The following is an 18,526-nucleotide window of genomic DNA, read 5'->3' as shown; positions in this document are numbered from 1 at the left end:
TTTTCCCGTGACAATCTTTTTTTGTTTTTATTTTTTAATTCGATAGAATTTCAACTTATATTGTTTGCTCTAGTATAATTTTTCCTTATAATCAAACTAAATACTAATTGATTACTTTTTCGCTCATTTACTTACACATTTTTTTATCTAATCCATTCTCCATTTATAATCCTTGTACAAACACACTCAAATCTATACTTAATTCCAGAACATGTTTGCATGTTATTTTGTGATTGAATTACATCACTCATATTAAAATTGTGAAATAATTTTAGGGAAATGCTAACAAGTGTCCTTAGGGCACTGGTTAAGAATCTAATTAAAGAAAGTTTTTATGGGAAAAGGAAAAAAAAAAAGCAATTAATGTTTTGATAATTTTTTTCATTTTCCATAAAAGTGATGTCAAAACTTTCTTTAATTGAATTTTTAACGAGTGTCCTAGGGCACTCGTTAGCATGACCCATAATTTTATTATATTTGATAAAACAAACATTGACTTTGTATAGTAGGTATATGAGTGCAGTATAAGTAATGTGTTATACAAATATATGTGTAATACAAAAAACCGAGGCCTAAAGCCCATTGGACAATATACATTCATAACTTAGAAATTGGACCATTATGAAGAGTTCTCTCCAAATGATAAAAAATAAAAAAAAAATAAAAAACTCTATTCAATCCAAATAGCAACACTAATTATAAGCATACTGTTTGTTACAACTAATCAAAACTGAATTAAATATCTACTCAATATCTACTCGTGTCTTAGCTGTAACGACTTCATTCTTGATTCTACAACTAATCAAAACAGAATTAAATATCTACTCGACACGTGTCTTGGATATTTATATCAAACTTAAACACATTGGTTAATGAAACGACTTCATTTTGCTGATATTAGTGTCCTTCCATGCGTGTTGTTAGACATTAATGATACGGATGGTGACACCATTTTTTGGAAAATGGTATCAACATAAGCTATTTTACATAATATTTTACAAACTGCTCAGTTGAATGTTGTAAATGATTATTGATATGTAAAAATGTGATGTCAATAGTGGGTCTAGATAAAATAAGTAAAATTTTGTTATATTAATAATTTGTAAAAATGTTGTAAAATAGTTTCTGACTATAGCATTATTCCCATTTTAAACTTGATTATTGGGTATAGTCTCTCGTGTTTGGGTTTGACTTACATTTAATACTTTTTTAACTAGAGGTCTCCTATTATTTTAAATATACCGTGACAAGTAGTAGTGGGTTTTAATCTCTATATTTTTTTTTAGTTAGTGGATGATGTGACGGTTTCTCATTAAAATAAAAGGAGATTCCAATTACAAAAATACTGGATGTAAGCCAAACCCCTCGTGTTTTGCCTTCCTTTTGATCTTATGCTTCACTGCAGTATCGCAACTCCAATGAAAAGTGAAATTATTGTAAGTTGACACTTAAATATGTGAAATTGGATACATTCTTAGATTATTTGTACTTTTATTGCCTTTTATTTGAGCAATACTACTTGCAGAGAAAAAAAAACTTCCAATATTTTTCATAATAGTTGAGTTGGTAAGTTTTTATTGGTTCTTATTTGAACTCACCACTAACATCATTTTTTTACTTATCACTAATAATTTGCCACATTAGCTAAGTATGAATTTTTGTTTTGTATTTGGTGTCAATAGACTTTCTCGTTTAATTAATGTTGAATAGACATGTGCAAATGAGAAATAATTAGATCTATCAAAAGAATTGTTGAAGTAGTCTTTTCAACCAATAATTTCAACTAATGAAACCATATCAAGTATATAAATATGTGCATTAGCATATTAATTAGCACAAAAAATAAAACATAAAAGTCATTAAATAATGTCACATTTATATAAGTAGCATCCATCTATTGGAGATAACGGAGGAAGACCACACCGAATGCAAATCCTCTATTCCACTTTTTGTGTACCATTTTATATTCCACCAATCATTACTTACCATGTGTATGATTGCTTTTCATTTTAAACTAGTTATTTTATAAGGAAAGTAAAATGAAAATATGGCAAGTAGTGATTGGTGGAACATAAAGTGGTATACAAAAAGTGGTACAGAAAATTTGAACTCGACCACACCAGCCGTCCTAAAACTAATAATTTCTTCTCAGAATAATAGCTGTATGTGACTGTGACGTGTCCTAGTGGGAGGTTTTTGATTGAAGTGATTGCCATAAATGTAGGTGCCCCAACAATAAATCTCTATTCAATATTCGTAAACGTAATAGTTAATGTGTGTGTGTGACAAAGAGACAAGACCTTCTTATATAATGCAGACACCGACGAAGTCTTCTGCATAATATCTTCTTTAGCTCAAATCTAGTTTAGAGAGAAAGAAAGAATGGAATCACAACACTTTGAAGAAGCTGCACAACAACAAGCATCCAATAATAATGACTCCAAGAGAGGAGGTTGGGTTACTTTCCCCTTCATTATAGGTCTCTCTCTCTCTTTTACTATTCTGGTTTGTGCTCTAATTTAAACCTTCTTTTTAAGTGGGTCTAATACATGCATTTGTATCTTAATTGAGCAGGAAGTCTTATGAGTCTTTCCCTAGTAGCTGGTGGGTGGGCATCGAATTTGTTAGTGTATCTAATAACAGAGTATAACATTAAAAGCATAGCAGCTACAAAAATAATCAACATTGCCCTTGGTTTCAACTCTCTCTTTCCTATTGCTGCTGCCATCATCTCCGATTCTTTCTCTGGCTCTTTCCCTGTCGTTTCCATCTTCGCCTTTGTTTCCTTGCTGGTAACTAGTGTCTCTTTTTTAAAAAAGAATTACTAAGTTCTCAATTTACTAAGTTAGTCAAAGGGTATAAAATTTGGGGGAATAGTTATTAGAAACTCATTTCATCACCTTGTGTGTGTAAAAAAAAAAAAAAAGGTTGGTACTAAGTTCTCAACTTATTATGTTAAAAGTAATGTTAGAAATACAAATTTTTTTTACTACTTACTGATTTGATGAGTGATTACTGGTAAATAAAAGAAAATGATATTAATAGTGGATTTAGATAAAAATCAATAAAAAACTAATCATAATAACAGTTTGTAAAAATATTGTCAAATAATTTATGACTATAACATTACTCCTAAGTTAATGCACTTTATTTGTGTGGTAAATGTATTTATAAATTTATTTGACAAGTATATATAAGAATTAGTTTGACCTTGCATGTATTGATATTATGGTATACTTGGTATGATCCATTATTATCATATAATGTGGGGTTGATGAATTCATACCAAACACCCATTTTTTCTTAGAACAGAGAAAGTAAAAAAACGAAGCACTTTGCACTTTTTTTTTTTAATTGATCTCATTTAAAAGAGATTTTGTCCGATTTCTCTTTATTTCATTTGAAATAGAAAAGAGGAAATGGATAAAATTATTACTTATATATATATATATATATATTTATACACACATACAATTTTTTTTGGGTTATTTTTTCCCCCTGTCATTTTATTAAACTAAAGTCATACTTTCAGTTACTTTCTTAATTGACATGAAATCTTTTACTATTTCTACCAATATTAGTTTTGGTCTTCCACCACAGCTACACAAGATTTTCAAGTTAATCCAAGCAATCAATACATTCTTGACATGGCTTAATATCATAAAATTGTTGTACTAAATATAAAATTTTCAAATGAAATTATGGAAATGGTTGCCCTCAATGTAGCTATGCGCTTTTCAGTATTATAACTTTTAAACTAAGTTTGTCATAACACACACATCATATACAAATATAACAAAAGTTGGGTCTTAGATATTATAGTTGAGCCAAATGTCTATTATGTGACTACCATTTTATTAAATCTTAAAATTTAAAAATTTCAATTGCATATATAGACATTTTAAGGCATTTCTATTTGCATCCTCAATGAACCACTATTAACTAAAAGTAATAAAAATTCAAATAAGTTGGATTAAAATCTATTAAAAAAACCTTCCAATGTGAAATTATAATAAATCTAGCATACCAAATAGGAATTGTAAATTATATAATAATGGTTTATTTAATAATTACTATATTTTTTTCTACAAGTTATTTACTTAAGGTCACAAAAAATATCCATGATAAAACTCCATATTTCAAAGGAGTTTATTTATGTTCTATTTTAACTTATTTTATAATCGATCGATTGTAATCTATAGTTTTTGATTAAATTTGGACTTACATAATTTGCATACATCATGTGAGATGTAACTTAAAATGATTATTATTCTTTTATTTTTAATATCTATTTTATTATTTAAATTGAATTATATTTTCAAAATATGTTTTTTAGTTTACCTATGATTCTTAATTAATTTGTGAATTGCATTAGCATGTATATACTTTTTGATTGTAGAGGCCCAATTAAAGTAGTAGGCTATAGCTTTAGTTATAATTTGATGGATTTGGTGAATGATATCAAGAGCAATATTCGGTGGAAAATATTTCAATTTTGTGTAATCTAAAATATAGTTTAGAATATTTTTTTAAATAATTTTATATTGGTCAACAAAATGGAATGTCCCAAACTGTCTAATTTAGATGAAATTAATCTTTTTTTTTTCATTATATTTCGTTCTTGAGAATTCAGGGTATGATCATGTTCACCCTCACGGCTGTAATACATTCCTTGAGGCCATCTCAATGTGTAATTGGCTCATACACATGTGAAACCCCATCAAATTTTCAATATGCAGTCATCTACATGACCTTATTGCTGGCTGCACTAGGAGTTGGAGGCACGCGCTTCACAATTGCAACTATGGGAGCTGAACAATTTGACAAGGCCAGTGATCAAGGAATTTTCTTTAATTGGTATTTTTTAACCTTGTACATTGCTAATGCAATTAGCTTCAGTGCCATTGTTTATATCCAAGACAATGTGAGTTGGGGGTTAGGATTTGGAATATGTGCCATTGCAAATGTCATTGGCTTAGCTGTATTTATAATGGGGAAGAAATTCTATTGCCAAGTTAAGCCAAAAGGAAGCCCTTTCACAAGCATAGCCCGTGTTATGGTTGCAGCTATTCGGAAAAGGAAAATACTGAGATCTTTTGGAAGCCATAACTATTATTTTGGAACCACCGAGGCATTAAAAATGGAAGATGATGCATCAATGAAAAGTTTAAGGTATGAATCACTTTAACTATATATCTGTTTTGGTAATTATCTTAGCTATATATCACCATTTTGTATTTTTATTGATATTATAACAGTGAAAAAAGAGAGAAAAACTAAAGAAAAATTTGTTATGCATAATAGATCAATATACTTATCTAGTGAATATTCAATTACTTGATTAAGTAGAATAACTCAAATATTAAAAATGACACTATCTCTAACATCATAAGCCTTTGATTACCTATAACCTTTTAAGGGTGGCAATGCTTGACATTAATAATGATCACCACATAAACACAACACAATTATTTGTTGGTTGGTGTTTAATGTAAATAAGTTCATGTTAAAAAGGTTGGCCATTTTGACATGAGTAATAATATATATTTGGTCAATTTTGTATTGATATGCTTAACCTACAATCAACTTGAAATGACTTGTTTCTCAAAAAAAAAAAAAATTTGAAATGACTTGATTTATTATTTGTGTTAATACAAATTTTTTTTTTTTTTGAGGAAAAAAAATTACTTAATTATTTTAATACAAATTGTGTTAATACAAATTGACTTAATTATTTTAAACACAAGCCTATTTAACCAATATAATAAACGTTTTCCCCCTATATAAATTAGACTTCAAATATATAATTAAACTAGTTAATGATTATATAAGTAATTTCTTCAATGAATCCGTAACACTTTTACCCAAAACAATGAATAAAACCTTTCATTTCATTTTAATTTTCTTAGATTGTGTCGGTCCAAATTTTGTTCCCACCATATCATGGTTGGGTCTACCCAATAGTTCTTGTTTCCCAAGTTATTTATACTGATGTGGAGTGTTTTAGTTTTCCTTGTTTGACTATAGTTTAAGAGAACAATCATGAATTATGCCATAAGTTGAAATTTTATTATATTTATCAAAATAAAAAAGATTATTGTTTGTAAAACTAAAATGTCACCACTTCCATACAGATTTTTGAATCGTGCAGCTTTGATAACTGAAGATGACAAACAATTAGATGGCTATTACGCAAGATCATGGAGATTGTGTACTATGGAAGAAGTGGAAGCCCTCAAAACCCTGATAAAACTTATCCCATTATGGTCTACTGGCATTTTTTTAAGTACTTCAATAGGTATTCCTTATAGCCTCATAACCCTCCAAGCCTTAACCCTGAATCGACACATTGGGCCACATTTCAAATTCCCAGCTGGGTCATTCATACTCTTCAACTTCTTAGCTACAGCCATCTCAATCTTCATTGTTGATCGTTTCTTCACTCCCATGTGGCGAAATCTAACCCATCAACCTTTGACACCAATCCAACGTATTGGAATTGGACATGTAATCAATATCCTTGGTTTGGTGGGATATGCCTTAATGGAAATTCGAAGACTCCATGTGGTTCGAACCCACAACCTCACTAACCAACCTAGTTTGGTTGTACCCATGTCAGCATTTTGGCTTGTGGTGCCACTAGCCATTGTGGGTATTGGAGAGGGGTTCCATTTCCCAGGATCAGTTGCATTATATTATCAAGAATTTCCAATATCACTAAAAAGTATGTCCACTGCTATGGTCTCATTATTACTCGCAATTGGGTTTTTTCTAAGCTCAGCTATAATTGATTTGGTAAAGCGAACCAGTATATGGTTGCCAGATGATATTAATGTTGGAAGAGTGGACAATGTGTATTGGATGTTGACAGTGATAGGAGTGGTGAATTTTGGCTACTATATAATTTGTGCCAAGTTGTTCAAATACCAAAATATTGAGGAACATGATGGAGATTCGAGGTCTGCTCCCTAAAATTGGGAAGATAAATTAAGTGTTTTATAAGTTGGTTTACTTACTCTATGTGTGAAGGAAGGAAATTTGTGCCATTTTAGAGTTTAATAAATAGTTGTTTGAGATGAAGTTGGTTTACTTACTCTATGTGTGAAGTAAGTTGGTTTACTTAATCTACGTGTCTAGATCCTTTTTGTGATGAAGTTAAATAATACCTTAAAAGTATTGGTAAAGGCCATTATTATTATTATTATTATTTTTTAATTTAATTGTTACAACAAGTGAGGGAGGAGGAGGGGGAGGTTTGATTCTCTTTATAAAAGAAACCAAATAAATGCCCCTAAGTTCCAAGACCACCTACACTTTGTAAAAACCATTTACCCACCTAGCGTTTGCATACCCTAAATAAGACATGTATAAACAAATTCCTATACATGACTGGGCTATATCCTCTATGAGTTTTGTGGGTGAGTGATACTTGGCCCAAGGGTCTTAGGCTTCACTACGAGAGACCCCGACATTGAAGAATAATCTGATTATGAGAATGGAATAAATACCTCCCTCACCATCCTCATGCAACTAAGAACCAAAATACTCATTTGAAAAATCCTTTATCGCTTCCAATTTACTATGTTAAGTTTTGGAGTGATCATCACCAACCTTCTATGATTATTATTTTTTATCATTAGGCCAAAACATCACAAGTTCGTGCTTTGTGTGTACAGGAACCTGAGGTACCAGAGAACTTCTACTAAGAACTTCCAATCTCGAACCTCAATACTAAATTACCCTTGTTCAACTTTCCAACACCTACAAGTTCGATCACCAAATTCCGCAAGCCATATTCTACACCAGCATCGATCTAGTTGTTGAAGTATTTGAAGTACTCAAAATGGAACCTCCACTGTAGCTCCTAACAAAGAAATTTATCATGCCCAGAAACAGAACTTGTCACTCTACAATAAGACATTAAAATAAATCTCACAAATATTAAAGTGGTGAAATCGGAACATAAAGTAATAAATAATTGTAGTACGCCCCAAAACTAATTATATTCATAATGTGTAACATTATGTACATCTGGGTCCATCCAGCCATGATAATTAGTGTGGCCTTATGACATATAGGAAACTCTATAATTTGATTTTGGTAGAAGAGGTCAACAATGTGAGAAAATTAGAGAAAATTATAAATTTATAACATATCTTATGTTTACAGTTTACTCTTGTCACGGCTATGATATAAGGGATGTTATTGTTCAGGTCTTAATTGTTGTCCATTTCTCTTTCCTTTTCTGAAGTCACACATAATTAAATACTTATATAGTATAAATATTAGATACGTATCTGATAAAAATATATATTAGATACGTCGACCAACCACCTGAAAGATACATATGGGCTATGGCACTGAAACAATGATAACATTTGCCTTTAAAGTTTTAACATTCAAAACATAAATCTCCAATTTCGGTCCATCATATTCTTCATGTGACTTTTTTTTAAATGACAACGTCCAGAAGCGCGACTGAATTTTATAATATTTTCATAACACTCTTATTTTTAGTTGTGACGGATTTGAATGTAATATCTTTTATTTTATTTTAACTTATAGTGAATTAATACTAAGCTTTTTGTGAAAATGTTATGAATTTTTTTTTTTTTTTTGATTTGTGTGAATTAAGAAAATTATTTACTTTAAGTTGAGAAACAAAACGAGGAAAAATAATGTAAGAAGAAAATTAAATAACAACATAAGAGTAGGTAAATGATAATATTAGGATTAAATTCCAAGTCTTCCCCATCGACATCATGACTATTAACTATTGAAGGGTAATAGTTGGAGTTAATAGTTCAAGTGCCATTCCTTCTCCCCTAATGATAGGATGAAAAATAAGGTCGTGGGTCTAGTGCATTGGTAACTTACCCATAATAATAAAAGAAAATAAATTCAAAGATCTCCCATCACCAATTTCTTTTTAGAAAAGAAAAAAGAAAAAAGAAAACAGAGTTGAATATAAATGCAGTAAATTACCTTAAACTATGGGATACTTGTACTTTATAACCTATGGAATCACCACCCCAATTTTGCAAATTTCACCTCATAATATCATTGATTGTTAAAATTTATGATCACATGCAAATCAATTGACCAAAAAAAAAAAATTCAGTTTGCAATGCAACTAGTTAATGTACTAAATTTTTGTGGTCATATGACTTGCACTCGATCATTAATTTTAGTGGTCAATTAGGTTATAGGGTATAATTTGTAAAATTATTTGATACAATTAAGATGATAATTTTAAGTTTTCATATAGTTTACTGTACAAAGTGAAAATACTCCCAAAGTTTTTAAGGTGGATTTCTACAATTATCCCCAGAAGAAGTGTCCTATGTCATGGTTAGGGCTAGGTATACCCAGCCAACCCAATCAAGGGCGACTCTAGGATTTTTGTCCAGGGGGGTCAATAAGAAACATAAATTATATAAAATCTAAAACAAAAGAGACTTGAATATATCAATATCACCAAAAAAAAAAAAAACATGAAATTCTATAATTGTCTTCTACGAGGTTTCATATTTTGAAACCGTTGCATGATAGATTCATTATCAATCCTACAAGCTATATCTTTTTCAATGTATATAGTCAAACAATCATTCAACCACTGATCCCCCATTCGATTGCGCAATTCATTCTTGATATATTTCATTGCTGAAAAACTTCTTTCCACTGTTGCAGTCGCAACAGGAAGGGTCAAAACTAACTTTACAAGCAAATATACCAATGGATATATAACATCCTTATTTGTCTCCACCATCTTTCTAGCAAGGTCCCCAATTCCTTTAAGCTCTAAAAACTCATCATTGGAGCGCATATCAACAATGTAAGTTTGAAGTTGATTATCAAGTGCCAATACATCTGTCTCAGAAAAATCAGATGGATAAAACTTTGCAAGACGGGTCAATTTTTGTATATCAAAAGCCAAAAACGAATCACTTGGATTCAAGCAAGCCATACAAAGTAGCAACTCAGTAGTCACCTCTGAAAAACGATTATTAAGCTCTTGAAGTTGCAGATCTATGACTTCAAAGAATATATCAACACGATAGTGATGTAAATTTGTAATTTGTGGGGCGTTGCGTCGTGGCCTCACACCAACTACAAATATTTCTTCCATATTCAAGATAGGAATATTATGCTTGCTACAAAATGTGGATACTTTAGTCAATAGAGCTTCCCATTCATCATTTCTCATCATCTGCAATTGTTGCTTAGACACTCTGACAAGTGTCATAGCATTTACAATATCTTGATTTTTCTTTTGCAATGCTATTGATAACTCATTTGTGATCCCCAAAATATTTTTCATGAAGTGTAAAGCAAAGGAAAATTCAAAAGATAGAATTAACCTTAAAATAGATCGAGCTTCAACTCTTTGCTCAGAGAGTAGGCTATCATTTTCAATCATCTCAAGCACATCAACTGTGGAAGAGAACATCAAAATCAAGTTGAGGATTGTCCTATAATGTGATCCCCAATGTGTATCACCAGCACGTTTAAGACTTGTCTCTTGGTTCAAACCTTACCCACTTTCAAGTTCACCGAAGTTTAATGCTTTTGTGATTTTGGCAAGTTGTGCATTTCGTAAAAACTCTCATCATTTACAAGAAGCTCCAACAATAGTGACTATTTTACTAACGAAGCTAAAAAATTCAGCAATATCAGTATGTTTGTTAGCAACAGCTACAAGAGTCAACTGAAGTTGATGAGCAAAGCAATGGACATAAAATGCTGATTTATTCTCCTTCAGAATTAAAGTTTTAAGACCATTGAATTCACCTTGCATGTTATTAGCCCCATCATAACCTTGCCCACGTAGTCTTGATAAACTCAATGCATATTTATTGAATAAAAATTCAATTGCAGCTTTTAGAGACAAAACGGAGGTATCTGCTACATGTACAATACCAAGAAATTGCTCTGTAACAATTCCCTTTTTGTCCACATAATGCAAAACAACAGCCATTTGTTCTTTTATTGAGATATCACGAGACTCATCAACTAAAATTGAAAAGAACCCACTGTCAAGATCTTCAATGATGGCATCGGTAGTTTTATATGCAACTGCATTCACAATGTCTTTTTGAATATCAGGATGGGTTAGCTTATTGTTTTTTGGAGTTTTCTGTAACACTTCATTAATAACATCATTATGATTTGCCAAAAATTGTAGAAGCTCAAGGAAATTTCCTTTATCACTTCAATCATCAGATTCATCATAACCACGAAATGCTAACCCCCGATGCAAAAGGAATCTTATGCAATCAACTATTGCATTTAATTGAGTCTGATATTCAATTTTATCTTGATTTGACTGCTTAACAAAAACACTTTGAATGTGTTGATTTTGCTTCATTAGATTTTCACCATTCTTAAGAGCTTGGTTATGGGCACTATTAACACCTCCAACATGTAGGTCTAGCTTTTCTTTTTTATTCCAACTATTGAATCCCTTTGTCACAAAACTGTCACCTCCAGATTGCATACCAACATCTTGTCTAAATAGGTAACAATAAAAACAATATGCAGCATCCTTTTCAATACTATATTCCAACCAACTTTCATACTCTTTAAACCATTTAGGATTAAATCGACGCATAAGTCCACCAATTTTTGTTTAAGGAAAATCATGTCCATGAGGTTGACATGGTTTTTTTTTTTGTAAATAATATCTTCTAATTTCATCTCGATCATTAGGATGATAAAATGAAATCTTTTTTCGTAGCCCAGGGTCCAAAGGAAGATTGTTCACATCAATACAACCATGCTTAGAAGATAAATCTTGTGTAGAAGATGAATCTTGAGTAAGATCTGCATCTTGGGTAGAAGATGAATCTTGCGGCCTAGGGGGGTTTCCTTATTACGAATTTATCCATAGTACTAGCAAAAGAACAAAAAATAAACTATAAGTTCATTTGACATATTTTTTTCTAATACAATAAATATATTAATTATTGTTGTTAAGTGATTTTTTTACAATTCTTTAATTTATAAGTTTACAATTTTTTAAATATTTTATATTTTTATTGTCTTTAATGTTAATGTATTGACCAAGTCACATAGCCAACAACCACTCACAAATCCCAAGTCACATTCAACAAAATTAAAAAACTATTCACAAGTCTCAAATTAGTCAAATAGTCAAAGTAAATTAGGGATTGAGATCCCGTGCAATACCTAGGGTATTGCACGGGGTGCAATAGCTTAAATCCTAGCCTTCCATTCAATCTAATGGCTCTAAAATACCTCCACGTCATCGATCCGCGTCACTTAGGAAAAAAAAATTTTAATTCACTCTCATTCCTTTTTCTCTCATTTTTTTTTTCTTCTGTTCATATCTCTCTCTCCAACTTTTCACTCCGCAGTCCTCTCCTCTGTTCTCTCTAATTCTCAAAATTTTCAAAAAATCCTGATGTTGCTGACTTGCTTTTGCCGCTACCACTCTCACGCCAAACCACCGTCATCGCCACCATGGCGCCACTTACCAGCCACCATTTCTCTCCCCCAACGATCTATCAACCCCTGCTATGCCTCTGTCGGCTCCACTGCCTAGCATCTCCAATCTGCACCGCCGGCCCAATCACTTCCCAGTAAGTTCTCTCTCTCTCTGACTTTTCATATATATTGAGAACACGATAGAAAATAAATTGACATTGCAATTTTTTATATATATATATATATTTTTTAAAAGTTGGTTTTGAGCTTAGGCATTGAAATCTGATGGTGGGTTTTTTGGCTATGGATTTATGGGTTCTTTTAATCTGGGTGTTTTTTTTTTAATTTTTTTGGGTAAAGTTGTGATTTTTTTTTTGCAATTTTTCATTCTCACGGAGGTGATTTGTACTAAGAGCCAAGAAATTGTTGATGGGTATATTGTTTTGCTCGGTATTATGGATTGGGTTATTTTTTTTTTTGGTTAAGTTTCACTTGTTCGTTTTTCTATATGATGGTGTGGGTTAGGATGGAAAAAAAAAATGAAGAATTTCGTCTGTAGTTGATGTCACTGGTAGTACTAATTAGAAAATTTTTGTTTTGATTTTCTACGTGTTGCTCTCGTAGTTTCTTCAAGAGAAGATCACTGTAATTTGAGTGTTTGGGTTCTTGGTTTTCCTTTGAACAACTTGTCTTTTGAGTTTTTCTTATTAATTTCACCCATTAATTTGTTAATAGTTCTATCATTTTTACTAACTCCTAATAACACTCAAATTCAATCTGAGGAGGAAGGCTTCATATATGTGCAAGCATCACCCTTGGTCTTGATTTTGCCAAGAATGTGCTCATAGACAAGGCTGTTTCTTCTACTATTTCCGTTCAACTACCTGACATTGTGAAGTTTGTGAAAATCCCATTTGTTGGCAAAGAGGATATTTTTCTTCCAAATATTAGAATTTATCATGTTAATATTGCCTCCTTAGTTCCTCAAATGTTAATAATGTAGAGATATGCATTGTCTTAGACTCTTTAGTTGCTTCGGTTGCCACTACAATTTGAGCATAAGTTGGCAGTTTTCTTACATCACTTGGTTGGTTCAAAGTGCAATTACAAATGGTGGGGGTGCATCTGTTCAAGTATACAGCAGCTAGGCTGACTTTTGCTCTAATTGCAGTAAATTATAGATAAATTTTTGAATTTTGGTAGATGTAGTTTTTCTTCTGTTGGGTTGTCTTTGTCATGGAAATTTCTGTCGGTTCTTAGCCAAGCTTGAAATAAGGGTTGTTCTAATTTCAAAAGGTGTGGGCTGTGTGGGGCACTAGAAAAGTACTTATATATAGCAATTATGTTTCAAGTTCCAGTCAAATTGTTGGTTTATTTCACTTGAAACCAACGAATCATATAAGATTTTTACAAGTAAATAGAGGGTTGGTCTTCTAAGATGTTACTGTATTGATTGAAATTTGGTTTTTTAACGTTGCAGGATGATAGAGCATAGAGCTCCAGCCAAGCTATATTGCCAGAAAAGGTTTTGAAGCATTCCTTATGGATTGATATCTTGATGCTAGCAAGACTAATTTTCAGTGTCATTAAAGTTTTAGACTTGATATGAATGAACTTCTTTTTACTTCGAAACATGTAATGAGACAAAAAAGACTTGCTTGAGTTTTATGTTGTATCATTCAATTTTGACACTTGAGTGTCCCTGTTTATGTATACAAAAACCCTTACAATGATGTATAGTACAAACCAAGAGAATGTAATAAAGTGCAATTATTCTTTTCTTGATATTTCAATATCTGTAATGATTTTTATGATTTATCTTTTGAAATTTTACCAAGCTTAAAACTTTTTTTTCATCAAAATCAATAGACAACAGATAATTGAGTAACCAATTTAGTGACAAATGCAATATTAAAACAAACACATAAAAGGAACAAAAAATACTTGTTCCAATAGAGTTCAAATTTCATTGAAATGTGTACTTTGATCAAAATGCCAAATAACAAGATAACAAGAGTTCTACTGAATTATAGACCTTGATTATAAGGCCAATTTTTCCCACTAGCTAGTAGAATATATATAATTTCCACACAAAGAAAAGAGGGAAATAAGTGTGTGTGCCTCAAGATCATATGCTTTTTCGATCTCAAGTGGCTTGTCTATGGTAGCCCGTTAGTGCCAGCCCTTATGTATAACCATGCTGAGATTATTGAGCCACCAATTCAGAAAAAACAGGTTTAGTGCTCAATTGCATCCAAGAAATCACCTGCATAGTAGATAATAAAAAGTAGCAACCTTTAATATTGTGACTCACTGCAATAATATTTTCAAATTCAAACTACATAGATGATAATATTGAAAGGTTGAAACAATGCTAGAAAAAAACAAGAATATTACTATTAAGATGATGGACGGACTTGGGCCCCGGGGAGGGGGGGTGATTTATATATCAAAAGCATAGCTATGACTACACAGAACTTAGCAAAGAAACAACCAATTTTGCTTGTACATGAACTATCAAACCTACATTACAAGGTTTAATTGCTATCAATTTCAACTATTACTACAAATTGAGAGCATATTACCACAAAAATGCAGTCAACCAAAGCATAGTATGAATATTTAATGACACACTGAAAGACATCTGTCTTTGGAACCTATTGTTTACTACCAATGTCAAACTGCATCTGTCTTTAGTATCTATTGTTTACTACCAATGTCAAACTGTCTACTATCACCACAACAAGAAATCACGCCCATGGTCTTTAGCTCTTACATTAGCTTTCAAACAAGCTACATCAAAACCAACCTAGATCACAACTAGCAAGATCACAACCAACCAAAAAAAAAAAAAAAATGTAAGCATTCCACTAATGCTACATTACCCGTGCACAGCAAAATCTACCTTTTCAACTTTGAGAGGTCTACAATGGAGACTCTCCATCATCAAAACTAATGCCATCTAACTGCAAATGAACACACTAAATTGCTGTATAAATTTAGAACTTCACATTGATGCAAATTCTGTAATAATGAATTATTCCAATCACTAACAGATTTTTTTTTTTTTTCAAGAAAGAATCACTAACAGATTTTGATATGCCTAATCTTCATTGCAATACCCTATTAAAAAATAATAATAAAGCAAATCTCTAAATTGTCCACATATATCACCTATATGTCCAACTTAAGTTAGATAAAGGTATTCATAGTGCCTTTCAAGTTCAACAATGAAGAAGCATTAAATTCTGCTCAAGTTCAAAAATAAACAAATTAATAATCCAACCCATAATACCAAGCAAAACAATATACCCATCAACAATTTCTTGGGTCTTAGTACAAATCACCACTGTGAGAATGAAAATTTAAAAAAAAAAAAAAAAAAAAACCCAGATTAAAAGAACCCATAAATCCCATAGCCAAAAAAACCCACCATCTAATTTCAATCCTTAATCTCAAAACTAACTAAAAAAAAAAAAATTGCAATTTCAATTTATTTTCTTTCGTGTTCCCAATATATATGGAAAGTCAGAGAGAGAACTCATTGGGAAGTGATTGGGCTGGCAGTGTAGTTTAGAGATGCTAAGCAGTGAAGCCGACAAAGGCGTAGCAGGGGCTGATAGATCATTGGGGGAGAGAAATGGTGGCCGGTGGGTGGCGCAATGGTGGCTGATTCGAGACTTGGTCCGTACGATGACGGTGGTTTGCCGCGAGAGCGCAAGCGAAGCGGTAACAACATCCGGATTTTTTGAAAATTTTGAAAATTAGAGAGAACAGAGGAGAGGACTAAGGAGTGAAAAGTTGCAGAGAGAAAGATATGAACAGGAAAAAAAATGAGAGAAAGAAGGAATGAGAGTGAATTAAAATTTTTTTTTCCTAAGTGACGCGGATTGATGACGTGGAGTTATTTTAGAACCATTAGATTGAATGGAAGGCTAGGATTTGAGCTATTGCACCCCGTGCAATACCCTAGGTATTGCACGGGATCTCAATCCGTAAATTAGTCCTCACTCAACTTTACTTTACAGCAACTCTGCAACACCCAACAGTAAAGAAGCTTCAAGTCCTCAACAACAATAAACTAATAAAAGTAATAATTATATGTGTCTATAACCCATTAAACCCCATAGCCCCACACACAGACACGGTCTGACTTTACTTTAGAGACTCAAAACTCAAGTTGAGTTCAACAACAAATATCAGAAGTTCAACGCCACAAGTCCGACTCAACAAAAAAAATCAAAACATACATACGGACTCACATAGATTAAGTGAAATAGCATATCAAAACAATAAACACACTCTCACAATGAAAGAAAGAGAGAAAGAGAGCTGAAAAACCAGATCAAGTGGCGGCAGAAGGCAGACCAAGCGGCAGCGGCGGCGACAGATTAGGGACAGTCAGGGCCTCAGGCGGCGGCAGATTTTGTGTGTGTGAAGCAGAGGCAGCCTTTTTCCTTTGGGTTTGGAGAATGAAGAAGAATAATGAGAGATTTTGGAGGTTAGGCAGCAAAAAATTCTTAGGTTTTATCTGACCCTTTTTTTTTTTTTTTTTTCGATTTCTCAAATTTTGATTTATGGGCTTTTAATTTCTGAGGGGTCAAGTTCTGAGGTTTATGATGAGGGGGTGCAAATTTGTTTTCCAGGGGGTTTAAAATTTTTTTAAAAATATTATATATATATATATATATATATATATAAAATTTCAGGTCAGGGGGTTCAAATCTATAATTTACCGCCACCCCTGAACCCAATAGTTTCTTGCTTGCCATCGTTATCTACACCTTTGGAATATTTTAGTACTAAAGTGTCATTATTCTACTATTAGAGCAACCGCATCAATAGTTACAAAAGTTTACAAAATACAAGAAATACTTAATTTTATATATTTTAATAAAAAAACACCAACATCAATACTTGTAAAAGCGTTACATATACAAAATTACTTAAGTACCCACATATATATATATATATATATATACATACGATTACTGTAATTTTACAAATCATTATTTTATTTTATTCTCTCTCAAATAGTCAGACTCTATCCCTTCTTCTTCTTCTTCTTCTTCTTCTTCTCTCCTTTTTCTTCTTCATCTCACACACTCTCTTTTCATCTGCACAGTTGATCAACCATCTAGCCACCACCACTTAACCAACGCAACCCACCACCACCATTTTACAACACATAAAAATCCAATCACAAATTCAATAGAAAATCAAAGCCAAAATCAACAAAAATAAAACCAAAAATCAATAGAAATCAAACCTAAAATAAACCCCAACATATCAAACGGAAAACCCAAACCCACCCGAAGCCCTCTTTGATCTCACCCTCACCGAAGCGGCCTCTCCAAACCCAAGCCGAAGCCCTCTCCTATCTCACCCTTGCCAAATCCCTCTCCAAACCCAAGCCACTCGTCACTTGCCACTGCCACCTCTGTGGTGGTTTCACTTCTTCTATTTTTTCTTTGTTTGATCAATGGGTTTTGAGATTTTTATTTGGCTTGCCTGTTAAGATTTGATGTTGCTTGCATATGCTTAGGATTTTGCTTGATTTCATATGTAGCGTTTTGGGATTTTGCTTCTGATGTTAAGATCAATGGGTTTTGGGATTTTTCTTCATTTTGGGTAGCTTACGTTGGGTCTGTGAAAGGGAGAGGGGTAGTGAGTGAGGAACTAATAAAAAATGTAAAAGAACGAATATTTTATTAAATAAATATATAGAATAGATAAATTGAAGTGAGTATTTTGTAAAAATTGGTGTGTAAAATAGAAAAAATAGATTTTTTTTAAGCAAAATAGGTAGGAATTTTACATTGACTGATGCAGTTGCTCTTATATGTGAAACTAAAGTGTCATCATTTTCATGTAGATTCTTGAATCACACAACTCTAATTACTGAAGGTGGCTAACAACTAGCGAACTCTTGCGCAAAATCATGGAGGCTTTGTACTAAGGAAGAAGTGGAAGCCCTCAAAACTCTACTCGGAATTATCCCATTATGATCTACTGGCATTTTTTTAAGTGCCATAATAGGTACTTTTTAGCTGCAGCCATCTCAACATTCATCATTGAC

General features: G+C 32.2%; 1 protein-coding gene, 1 long non-coding RNA gene and 1 pseudogene across 5 annotated transcripts; 2 read left to right on the top strand and 1 right to left on the bottom strand.

Annotated features, from left to right (window-relative positions):
- The first annotated feature begins 2,326 nt into the window (after positions 1 to 2,326).
- Positions 2,327 to 7,089, top strand: LOC115957306 (protein NRT1/ PTR FAMILY 2.6-like). 4 transcript variants are annotated; one of them, XM_031075527.1, is made up of 4 exons: positions 2,327 to 2,452; positions 2,575 to 2,792; positions 4,634 to 5,172; positions 6,135 to 7,089. In XM_031075527.1, exons 1-4 carry the CDS (start codon positions 2,383 to 2,385, stop codon positions 6,970 to 6,972), a joined length of 1,665 nt encoding a protein of 554 aa, XP_030931387.1. In that variant the 5' UTR covers positions 2,327 to 2,382; the 3' UTR covers positions 6,973 to 7,089. The 4 variants fall into 4 exon arrangements, with proteins under 4 accessions (XP_030931387.1, XP_030931386.1, XP_030931390.1 ...); XM_031075526.1 differs by having other exon boundaries at positions 2,328 to 2,479; XM_031075530.1 differs by lacking the exon at positions 2,575 to 2,792 and having other exon boundaries at positions 2,403 to 2,479.
- A 2,413-nt stretch (positions 7,090 to 9,502) lies between these two features.
- On the bottom strand, positions 9,503 to 11,611 carry LOC115957119 (annotated as a pseudogene).
- Positions 11,612 to 12,343: 732 nt separating this feature from the next.
- LOC115958039 lies at positions 12,344 to 14,234 on the top strand. The gene is made up of 2 exons (XR_004084440.1): positions 12,344 to 12,602; positions 13,928 to 14,234. It is a non-coding gene; the product is annotated as an uncharacterized LOC115958039 (long non-coding RNA).
- Positions 14,235 to 18,526: the final 4,292 nt, after the last annotated feature.

Source organism: Quercus lobata, chromosome 8 (assembly GCF_001633185.2).
Source record: "Quercus lobata isolate SW786 chromosome 8, ValleyOak3.0 Primary Assembly, whole genome shotgun sequence".
NCBI lineage: Eukaryota > Viridiplantae > Streptophyta > Magnoliopsida > Fagales > Fagaceae > Quercus > Quercus lobata.
The sequence above is the reverse complement of the archived record's forward strand: the minus strand, read 5'-3'. Positions and strand labels throughout refer to the sequence as shown.

Bases quoted from the DNA above. Each gene is read 5' to 3' on its own strand.
- LOC115957306 (XM_031075526.1), top strand. From the start codon at position 2,383: ATGGAATCACAACACTTTGAAGAAGCTGCACAACAACAAGCATCCAAT. The intron at 2,480-2,574 runs GTCTCTCTCTCT...TTAATTGAGCAG, and splicing joins TACTTTCCCCTTCATTATAG to GAAGTCTTATGAGTCTTTCC. The intron at 5,173-6,134 runs GTATGAATCACT...ACTTCCATACAG, and splicing joins GCATCAATGAAAAGTTTAAG to ATTTTTGAATCGTGCAGCTT.